A 12168-nucleotide genomic window follows, 5' to 3' on the forward strand; every position below is an offset into this window, starting at 1 on the left:
TATATACCCCTGGTGCACTGACGTCAGGGAAGAAGCGGCAGCAACCAACGCCAGACCAATTCTTTGGAATTCGGGCCGACTGCATGACTGCCTGACGACAGGATAACCCAAGTGTAATGACTGCAGCAGTGTGAACACTCAACATCTACATTTATGGTAGGTACAAAACTGTACTTTACCCTCCCTCCAACCCCCTAACTTCTATTGGCTATACCTCTGTTCTTGTTTACCATGCTTAAAGCTTTTTGATGTGTTTGCTTTTTATGTTGGAGGTGTAACCTTGTATATAATTGCTTCCCATTATGGGGGCACCTGACATCTGGGGCAAGAAAAACTGATGTAATGGCGTCGGCTGCATGCTTTTTACCCCTGACTACCTGACGTCATGGAAGATGATACAGCAGCTGACGCAGGACCCAAGACTTTGATAATCAGGCTAACTGAGTGCTACTGCAAGCAGATAACCCTAAAATGTGATGATTGCAACAGTGAATACACTTCAACATCTACATTTATGGTAAGTGTACCCAACTGTACTTTTCTTTGCCCTGATCCCTCCTAAGGGACAGTCACCAAGCTATGCTCTAGTCCATGCTTGGCCCTTCGGTCTACTTTATGCTTTTCCTCCAATTCCCTTGATCCCCAGATTCCTGCAGAAAGCATACAGGTTGAAGAGCAAAGTTGTCCTCTTGCCTGCTTCTGGCCTCATCAAGTCTGGTTCACCTTTCTTTGGTCTCATCTACTTTACCTATTGGTGACTCTGTAACCGGTTCCTGATGTGCTCTGCCACCCCTCAGGGCACACTCACCCAGATCTCCAAGGACTGAAATTAACCAGATTGTTTCTCCAATTGCTGTGATGGCAAGACATTCCAGGCTTTCATCCCCAGTCTGGAAATTTTTGATTTCTGCTTACAAACTTCTACAGGAAAATCTACAAGAGCAAATGAAGAGGTTTCCCATATGGGCCCAACAGGAACAAATAGATTCCTTTACTGCTTCCATTTCAAAAAGTTTGGATTTTTTGGCTTCCCTTTTCCATAATGAAGCCAGCTATTCCACTGTAAAATTCCAGTTAGCAGCCATTTTTGTTTCTTTGCCCCCCGATCAGGGATCTAACCATAGTGTTACAAGCTGTAGTCTTTCCTCATTTTGAAACTGCAGCTAAGGTAGACCTGAAATTTCATTAATGGAAAACAGTTTTTTTGGTGGCTATCTCCTCAGCAAGAAGTGTTTCAAAGCTGCAAGCCCTTCTTCTAAACCTCCTTATGTAATCTTTCACAAAGATAGAGCAGCTCTGCTTACCAACCCATCCATTTTGCCAGAGTGGCTACAGAAAATATCAGTCTGTTAACCTTCTTGTTTTCTATCCCAACTTTCAAAACAAAGGAGAAGTATACACTCCACCTTCTGGATGTTCACAGACAACTACATTTTTATGTGGACAGAACAAAATCTTGCAGAAAATCAGAGCCGCTGTTTGTATATTTTTCAGATACAAGGAAAGGGCAAGCTGTTACCAAGACTACTTTATCTAAATGGTTGAAAGATTGCATTTCCTTATCTACTCTTCCAAAAACAGGCCTTTAACAGGACAAATCAAGGTTCATCCTACTAGGTCCATAGCAGCTTCTCAGCCCTTTTGGTCAAGAATGTCTATTGATGACATTTGTGCAGCCGCCACTTGGTCAAATTCCCATACCTTTATTACATACTGGAAGTTGGACATTATCTCCAGGAATCGAACTGCCCTTGGCTCTGCAATACTCCGTAATATCCTTCCATGTGTGCCACCCTAGGTTATTGTAGATGGGGCTCTGTCCCACAGGTTAAGGAATGAATGAAAATGACATCATTAGATAATGAAGGTATGTTCTTACCATAATGTTCCATCTGTATTGTAAGTTTCATTCTTCCTCAACCTTCCCAACCTTTTTCCCCTTGTCCATGACTATGAGCGACCTGTTTGATAATGTTTATATGAATCACAGTTCCTGTTTGAGTTCCTGATCTATATGCTCTCCCTTTGGTGCACATATATTTATAGATACATTTTTGTTTTGAATTGTATTTGTGTGTGTGTGTGTATATATATATATATATATATATATATATATATATATATACACACACACACACACACACACATAAATGTAATATATGTATGTGTACATGGTTTCTGCAAACTCGATCTGAGGTGAGCTGGGGGAATGAGGCATTTTGGGTAGGATGGGAGGAGCTCGAGCTTTGAATCTCCAGCTTGGAAGATGGCCGAGTAGGATCCGAGCCCCACAGATTGAAGGAGAATGAAATTGACAACACAGATGGAACTTTGTTAGAACATAACTTCTTTTTTTAGAGTATCTCATTGGTTGATATGTGTTTAAAAGTTATGTTTCATTGGATAAATTTGCATTCTTAATATATAACTTGACTACAGAAATGTGCATTTTCTTTCCTGTGTTTCTTTCGTAGTCTTAGTGTGCTGTTTGCAACACGAGCCAGTGAATCTTTTAATTTTAACACGGTTGCATCTAAAGGTGTCTGTTTAGCTTATTTTGTAAGTAAATAACTGACTTTTAGTCGAGTCAATTTTATACTTTTGAACAAAGTCGAATACAATAAGTTAAGAATTTAAATGAGATGGAGAATTACATTTTCTTATTGTAATTTACTGAATTGCTTTAATTATTTATTGCAAACAATTTTTTCTCCAGAAATTTTATGGTAGAAAATCTCCAATTGGTCGTGATGTTTGCCGGTTAAGAAAAGCATATTATAATGCCCGTCATGAATCCTCTGCACAGATTGATGAAATTGTTGGAGAAATGGCTAGTGAGGCTGATAGCAGTGAAACTTCTGTTTGTGAGAAAGAACATGGACATGATAAGGATGATGATGTTATCCGCTGTATCTGTGGCCTATACAAGGATGAAGGACTCATGATTCAGTGTGAAAAGTGTATGGTATGTGACTGATTTAAAATAAGGTTAAGTCTTGTCCTGCTTACTGTGGAAAATAGTAAAATGCTGTTACCGTAAACTCTCAGTTAACTGGAACTCAAGCAACCAGAAAATAAAAATCGAAGAAATACAGTACAATTTTCATGTGTTGCACTTTCTACCCCACCCCCCTCCGCAGAAACATACCTGTTGCTTTTAGAGTTTGAGTTTCAAAAAGGAAGATACAAATAAATTCCCTCTCTCCCCAACCTAAGAACAAGTTAAACCAAAGAAATAGTATAGGGTACAGTATTAGTCAGGCCAGTTTTTAATAGTAACTCTCAAGCAACCAGAAGCTACAGTTATCTGGCATCTACCAATCCCCATGAGTGCTAGTTAACTGAGAGTTTACTGTACTTCAAATACTTAATAATTATCTCTTAGGTATTCGTGGAACATTACAATTTGTGTATTTTCCAGGGTTTATGGCTCAGTAATCCAGTTGGTTGGTATAACTTTACTTTCTGGAAATATTGTACCTTGTTTTCATTACCGTACATCCAAATGCGTTCTTTGCTTATGGCACACTGTCCATCTTGATCTGAAATGCAGATCTGGGTGAACAGTAGGCCATTACTTGTACTTTTGGGCTTATTTACTTATATCCCAGCCACCATGCTTCCCACACAGTCCAGCAGGGTTCATTACCTCTCAGAACAATTGAATATACTTAACTGTTGTTTTTTCCATTCATGGGTAGTATGTTGTATTTTATGACCTTTACATGTTAAATGGATAAGTGTGTAAATTTATGGTCTGGGAGTATTTTAATAGAATTGGGCACTTAAAACATTATGACTCTTGTGCTGACATTTAAAAATTTGATTTGGAGTCTGCCGCAATTGTTCACTGCTGAGGTACACTCTTACAAAATTCTGATATTAGGACATTCATACTTTCTGTGACTGTTGTGGTGAGTAGGAGCACGTTGAACTCCCACCAGCACACTTTACGCTGTTACACTCTGGAACTGGAAGGTGACACCCAGCCCTCGTATCTTAACACTTAATAACTTGTGGTAGGAAAGTTCCTTTGTGCGGTGCCAGGGAAACGTGGGCCTTCAAATATTCCTGTGTCTTCCATATCTCCAGTTGAGGCTCCTATTAGCACTGTCTGTACTGTTTATGGAAACTACATGATTTGGGGCATATAACAAATCTTTAACACTGTCACCTAAAAAAAGAGGCACTAGAATCTTAATGTCCATCTCTCACCACTTACTTGCACAAGAAAAACTGTCAGAAGCTTCAAATAAAAATTTGTGCTCATTAATACAACAGTTTTATGAAAAACATTATCTAGACCAGGAAACCTTGGGTCATTTGGAAAAAGAAGCGGCTGAAGAAGTACGAAAATATAAAGAACAAAATCTGAAGATTTTTATAGGTTCATAGGTAGGTACTAGACTGTCTGCCCAAATGTATTTATAAGCCTAGCCGGAATTGTGTAGGCTTTCGCTGCCCCCTTAGATTAGTTCCCTCCAGCAGAGCCATTGAAGTGATCCCCGGGGTAAACTTTCTATTTCCCATCCACTTGTCAAGGTTTCTCTTGAAGAGTGTTAGTGAGGAACTCTGCCTAATGTACATTGGAATCTTGTTCCAGTGCATGGGAAGTCTCTGGGACAGGAATCTATCCCTCCAGCACGTCCTATTGTTGTGGTGAGGTTTAGATCCTGAGAGCATGTGGCTCGAGGGGATATGGTTTTCTTTAGGTGGAGTATGTCCATCAATTCTGGGTTGGACATAGCCTTCTATGTCAGGCATAGATCACCTCTGAGTAGGCGGTATGCTACCGAGTACAGCTGGATTTTCTTCAATCGAGCTGCATAGGGCATCTGTTTGAGGCCAGTGATCCTCTTGGTGAGGTACTTCTGTGGTCTATCCAGCTGTTGCAGGTATCTTTTAAGGTACATCCCAAATGGAGCATTGTAGTCTATGATGGGTCTGATGAGTGATGCGTAGAAGGGCACAATGACCTGTTTTGATCTGGATGCAAACCCTTTTGTGATTAAGTGGGCCACATAGAAGGATTTTCTAACCACTTTGGCAATGTGATTATCAAAGGAGAGATTACTATCTACTTAGGTCCCCAGATCTGTTATTACGTCTTTCATATTTAAGGGGCTACCACCTATGTGGTAGTTTGTGGGTACTTTGTTTTTTCCAGTGGGGATGACTATGCACTGTTTGGCATTTAGCTTGAGGCCATGGTTTTGCCACCAGGCATCTGTCTCTGTGAGACCCGTTTGGAGGATGTCTGTGTCAGCCGGAGAGTCAGTTATAGCCCTTAGTTTGCAGTCGTCTGCGAACTTGGTCAGCCATAGACCTCCTGTGCTTGCCTGTACCTCTGAGAAGTATATGCCGAACAGCAGGGGTCCTAGGACTGAGCCCTGGGGAATGCCACTTGTAACCGGTTTAGAGTCAGACCTAGCTCCCACAACTCTTACCATGTGGGTTCTGTCCGTGAGCCATTTGGCAACCCATCTCATGACGTAGGGGTTTATGTTTAGGCTGGTGAGCTTGTCTCTAATACCAGAATGGGGAATGGTGTCAAAGGCCTTTGTGAGATCTAGGTAGGCTGTGTGGACCACCTTTCCCTCATCTTTAGCCTTTAAGTAATTGTCTCAAAGAAGTCCACCAGGTTTAGGAGGCATGATTTTCCCTTAACAAAGCCGAACTGGGTAGGGTCCAGTGTTTGGAGGTTCCCAATGTCTCTGTTGAGATCCATGATGATGCGCTCCATAGCCTTGCAGACCAAGCTAGTCAGGCTTATAGGGCAGTAGTTCACTGGGTCTGTTGTAGCTCCACCTTTGTGGAGCAGAATAACCGTTGCTGTGCGCCACTCTATGGGCACATAGCCTGTGGAGAGGCTGAGTTTGAACAGTGTGTTTAGGTGAGGGGTTAGTTCATCTTTGAGCAGGATGCAGCCTGGAACACTGTCTGGTCCCATTGATGCTGTGTTTTTGCTTTGGAGAGGGCTGTTTTAACCGGATTGTCTGTGATTTCAGGGGCACTACATTCTTCTGTTATGGTTATGGGCACTTTTGGGGGTGAGAAGGGGGTGAAGTTTGCACTGAACCTGTCTGCCAAGATGTTGGCGATATCGGTTGGTTCATTGTATTTTGTACCATTCTGCACTAACTCCGAGCAGATCTGAGAATTGCCACTTAGTTTCTTGACATAGCTAAAGAATGCCTTGTGGTTATCTTTGGAGTCCTTGGCAATTTTTCTTTCAAAGTTAACCTTGGGTGATTTTATGAGGGATTGTAGTTTCTTGCTGGTACTGATCAGGGATGTCTTCCCTTCTTGGGATTTTACTCTTTTCTGTACTAGATGTCCTTCAAGGATGCATCTGCAGTCATCACATATGGGTTGTCCCGCCTCACGCAGCCCTTCGGTTGGCCGGATTCCAAAGTCTGGGTCCGGCGTCAGCTGATGTCGCACTTTCCCCGATGTCAGAGCGCCTGGGGTATAAAAGCATCAGCCGACGCCATCTTCCTTAGTCTTTCTTGCCGTGTGGTGCCCGAAGCAGAAGCAGTTCGCAAGTGCCGGTCGGCCAGCTCCTGTAATTCAGCTACCGAAGACTTCAAAAAGCTAAGTACCCCGTTGGGGACTCTTTCTTGCCTCAGCCGATGTCAGATAAAGTTAATAATTGTTTAACTTGTGGGAAACAAATACCTCATAAGGATTTCCACTCTTACTGCCTCCCCTGCCTAGGTCCAGACCACGATGTCTCGGCCTGTTCAGCCTGTGCTTCCTTCAACCGACGCACTATTAGACGTCGGGCGGAGTTTGCAGAGGAATTCCTTGGGGCTAGTTTTTCGTATAAGATGCCATCGGAGACTCCAACTTCACATTTAATTAAGAAACGGAAGGATGAGGACCGACACACGCGGGCCGCGGTTTCGGCTGAAACCACGGCCAGGCCTACCGCGAGTGTCTCGGTCTCGACTGAAACCAAGTCCTTGGTACTTCCAATTACCGAAACCGCTCAACCGATTACCTCGGTCCCGGAGGCCCCAGCTGAGTCGGTTATTGAATTTCCAACAGAAACTGGTGTCCTGGAACCTTCCGACACCATTCCTTTAGACAAATCTACACCAGCACGTGGTGCAGCCAGGCCTCCTGCATCCATGTCCATTAAGGCATTCTCCAGGGCTAAAGCTGCTAAACTCTCAAAAGCTTTGCCTCCCAAGGTTATCCCTCAGGGACCCTCTACTGGTTCACAGATTCTCAGCTTAGCAGAGGATCTGATATCCTTAATTAGGGGCTCTCAACCTCATCCGGACAGGGGCTGTCAACCTCCTCCAGACAAAAGGCCCAGGGTTGAGCCCTCTGATCCCCACTCCTCAGATGAGGCCTCTGATGGCTCTACTCTCTCGGACCACCAGGAGGAGGCTTTTTCAGCCTACGAGGATTCTGAGGCAGAGGAATCTATTCCCTCGGCCTCCCATCCTGAAGAGTTTTCCTTTGGGGAGACGCTACACACTATGAGAGAGCATTTCCAATGGCAGGGCCAGGAATTCTCTGATTCCAGGAAAAGATTAAGGACCTTTTTACATTTGCCTCAGCATAGACCTTTAGCTATTCCTCCTGTTTTGAATGTCATTGATGATGTGTACTCTGACTCTAGCACAACCCCTGATTCTCTCCCTCCGGCTCCTGCCAAACCCGATAGGTACTACAGGTTCCCGGACTCACATCTTTACCTTTACAAGGCCCACTCTGCTGATCCAGAAACTATTTCCCAGGGCCCTAAAGGGGTTGCAGCTGCTACTGTTAAAAATCCTCTCCCCTCTGAAAGGGAGTCCAGAGCTTTAGAGAGATGGAGTAAAAAAGTGTATACTTCTGCTATTCTTTCTATGAGGGCATTAAATTGTCAATTTCATATGATACAGTACCAAGAGTATTTGTTAGATGAATTGCATAAAAAACTGTCTTCACCTGACCCCCTAGACCACAAATCACTTCAGGATCTGGTACATAACTCACAACAGGTTAGCAACCATTTCTTGCAATATGGTTATGATGCATTGGAAGCTTCATGTAGGTCAGCTATGACTGGCGCAGTCATACGTAGGCATGCTTGGCTGAAGGAACAATCTCTGCCAGACCATATTAAAGCAAAGCTTCTGGATGCTCCACTGGAAAAGCAAAAGTTATTTGGCTCCACGGCTCAGGAGGTCGTAAAGAAATTTGAAGAAAAGGCAAAATCTGTACAAACAGTCAAAGATTTTCTCCAAGTACAACCACCAAGATTCAGCAGGAATTGGCCTTCCAAGAATTGGTCCTTTCCAGACACAGACAGGTTTCAGAGAGGCAAGAACAGACGTGCCAGAGGTAGAGGGCAAGCTAGAGGCTCCTACAGAGGACGTCAATGGCAACCTCCCAACCAGAGAGGTAATGCAGGACCTTCAGCTGCTGCACAAGGACAGGCTCAATTACTTTACTTGAAACACCGCCAACCAGGGCTCAATTGGAAGCACCTTTGGGCAGAAAGCTTTCTTTATTCTCAGAAAATTGGCACAGTATTACAAGGGACAAATGGACACTACAAATAATAGACAAAGGATACAGGTTCCATTTCCACACATTACCAAAAAGGAAAAGGCATGCCAGACCTGCCACCGAATCAAAGGGCAGAGGCTTTGAAACAAATTTCCAGCTTAATGCAAATGAAAGCTATACAAAAGGTTCCTCTCTCAGAACAAGGCCAAGGATTTTATTCCAGACTATTCCTTGTTCCAAGAAAAGAAAAACAATGGAGGCCTATTCTCGACTTGTCCGCACTGAATACTTATCTCATTGTGCCAAAGTTCAAAATGCTGACTCTACAGCAGCTCCTTCCCATGCTGGGCAAGGGGTCTTGGCTGGTAACTCTAGACCTCAAGGAGGCATACCTGCATGTCCCTATCAGACAAAGTTGCAGAAGACACCTCAGATTTCTTGCAGGGTCAGAGCATTATCAATTCTCAGCATTGCCCTTTGGCTTATCTACTGCGCCCAGAGTATTCACGAAATGCCTGGCATCAGTAATTGCACACTGCATTCTTCAGGGGATTCAAATATACCCATATCTGGACGACTGCCTTATACAAGCGGACAGCCAACAAACTTTGGTAAAACACTTGAATTATGCCATTCACCTACTTCAGGCCTTGGGATATACAGTCAACTTTCACAAATTAAGACTTGTTCCATCCCAAAGAATAACTTTTCTGGGTGCAAATCTAGATACAACCACCCAGATGGCCTTCCTCACAGAAGAAAAACAAAGTCAACTACCAGATTACTTCAAAAATCTGACAAGACAAACCCAGCTGACTGCAAGGAAAATCCTGCAGGCCCTGGGTTACATGGTTTCTTGCATCCTTCTGATTCCACAAGCAAGACTACATATGAGGAAACTACAATGGTACCTAAGGAGTGACTCAGCACAGCCACAGCCTGGAAACTTTGATACCACTCATTCCATGCCTTCAAAAGGAATTTCTGTGGTGGGCTCAAGCAAGCCAGTCAAACAAGGGTCTGCCTTTCAGCAAACCAATAGCCAGCCAAACCATTACAACAGACGCTTCAGACCACGGATGGGGAGCGCACATGGAGGGCAGATGCATTCAAGGTCTATGGTCACAAAAAGAGCTACACATGCACATAAACCAAAAGGAAATGCTGGCAGTGATACATGCAGTCGAAGCCTTCAAACCCTTTCTGCATCAAGGCCATCTGCTAATAAGGACAGACAACACCACGGTTATGTGGTACATAAACAAGCAGTGAGGCACCCATTCCTGTCCTCTTTGCAGGCTGGCAATGAATCTATGGGAACTTTCCTCGAAACTCAACATACAGCTACAATCCCAGTTTGTGCCAGGGAAAGACAATATACTGGCGGACAGCTTAAGCAGAAATATCATGGATGCACACGAATGGATGCTGCACCCAGACATTTTTCTACAGATATCACAATCATGGGGGAGGCCGGACATATATCTTTTTGCCTCCCCCCACAATCATCAACTGAAGAAATTCTGCTCAAGGACATACCACCCACAAGCATGGAAAGTGGACGCCCTCTCTTTCAGCTGGAGAACTCTAACAGTGTATGCATTTCCACCTCTTCCGTTAATGACCAGGGTTTTACTGAAGATCAGGACAGAGCAGCCAAAAGTAATTCTGATAGCTCCGGACTGGCCAAGACAGCACTGGTACCCACTGTTAAAGAGCATGTCACGCACGAAACCATGGCCTCTTCCTCTATGGCCACTTCTACTGACACAGCACAATTACAAAACTCTGCATTCCAACCTGAAAACCTTGCAACTAACAGCCTGGAAAATACCTTGACTCCTCCTCAGGATAAGCTATCCCAGATAGTGAAAGATATTATTATGGAAGCTTGCCGGCCTTCCACAAGAAAGGCTTATTCAGCAAAATGGAAAAGATTTCACATTTGGAACACCACAAAGGGCCTAGATGCGACAGTGATGAACATGACACATATCCTGGAATACTTGGCAGAAATGTTCCACAATGGTCTGTCTTACTCTTCCATTAAAATTCATGCTTCAGCAATTTCTGCAGAGTACAATACTGATCCACCTGTCTTCTCTCATCCTCTCCTAAGACAGTTTCTAAGAGGAATCAAAAACATCAATCCCCCAAGGAAACCACCTCTACCTACTTGGGACCTTAACTTCGTGTTGGAAAAACTAACACTGCCTCCCTTTGAACCAGCAGCATCTGCAGAACTACAGTACCTGTCTTTGAAGACTGCTTTCCTTCTGGCCATAACCTCAGCGAGAAGAGTATCTGAGTTACAGGCCCTTATGGCAGTACAACCATTTCTTATTTTTCATCAGGACAGAGTTTCATTGAGAACCAACCCTACATTTATGCCAAAGGTGGTATCCAGGGTTTCATTAAACCAAGCTATTCACTTGCCTACCTTCTTTCCAAATCCACAAAACAAAGGGGAGAAACTTCTGCACACCCTGGACATACACAGACAGTTGCGCTACTACTTGGACAGAACTAAAAGTTACAGAAAAACTGACCAGCTGTTGGTAGCATATGCTGCTGGTACACAAGGAAAAGCAATTTCCAAACAGACAATTTCAAAATGGATAGGGAATTGCATTTGTTTTTGTTACTCCTTTCATGGAAAAACTGTGCCAGCTAACATTAGACCTCATTCCACAAGAGCCACAGCCACCTCCACAGCCTTCTTAAGAGGGGTGGCTACCAAGGACATTTTAGAAGCTGCTACATGGAGCTCCGTGCATACATTTGCCAAGCATTACAATTTACCCTTATATTCCAGATCCAGAGCAGGCTTTGCTACGGCAGTCCTGCAGGGCATTCTAGCTACACCATCCTTTACATAGTTCCTCCACCCCCCCAGATTGGCTATGGTATTCTACCCATATGTGATGACTGCAGATGCATCCTTGAAGGACATAGTACAGTTTTGTACCTACCATAAATGTAGATGTCCGATAGGTATGCATCTGCAGTCAGGTTTACCCTCCCTCCTTCCCCTCTGTGGTATTTCTTGGGTGCTTACCCCTCTTATAGCTAGCTGGGGTGATCTATTATGGTGTATTTGTTTTTTTATATTACTGTGCATGTTTGGATTTTTAAATGCATCTCTCCAAATTTAGCCTTTTTAGAGGGCACCTGGCATCTAGGGCAAGAAAAACTGAGGAAGATGGCGTCGGCTGATGCTTTTATACCCCAGGCGCTCTGACGTCGGGAAAAGTGCGACATCAGCCGACGCCGGACCCAGACTTTGGAATCCAGCCGACCGAAGGGCTGCCTGAGGCAGGACAACCCATATGTGATGACTGCAGATGCATACCTATCGGACATCTAAATTTATGGTAGGTACAAAACTGTGCTTTTCCTCCTCCTATTGTATAGCTTGTTTATGGCAGGGGTCCATCAAACTGGTTTCCTTTTCTTGGAGGAGTGAGTCTTCGTTTTGCTTGGGATAGCACGATCCATGCATTATTGTAGGTACCCATAGAGTGCATTAGTAAAGGATTTTGCAGCTTGGGCAGCGTTATCCTTTAGCATGGGGGCTTTGCAGCTTTCCACCTTGGTCTTAAGTAACGTGAAGTTTACTTTTGAAAAATTTTTCACTGTGGTTTCTTTGACCGGGGGTAG

The 12168-nt window shown here is 43.8% G+C and overlaps 1 protein-coding gene across 2 annotated transcripts in view; it reads left to right on the forward strand.

Moving 5' to 3' along the window:
* Positions 1-12168, forward strand: part of ASH1L (ASH1 like histone lysine methyltransferase) — a 3741676-nt gene that overhangs the window by 2675572 nt on the left and 1053936 nt on the right. For both annotated transcript variants that reach the window (XM_044080164.1, XM_044080163.1), the window contains exon 21: positions 2717-2965. In XM_044080164.1, coding sequence (XP_043936099.1) covers positions 2717-2965 — 249 coding nt within the window. The remainder of the gene's footprint in view (positions 1-2716; positions 2966-12168) is intronic.

The sequence above is a fragment of the Protopterus annectens genome, chromosome 8.part0, assembly GCF_019279795.1.
Source record: "Protopterus annectens isolate FY-2018-M chromosome 8.part0, PAN1.0, whole genome shotgun sequence".
In the NCBI taxonomy this organism is placed as follows: Eukaryota; Metazoa; Chordata; order Ceratodontiformes; family Protopteridae; genus Protopterus; species Protopterus annectens.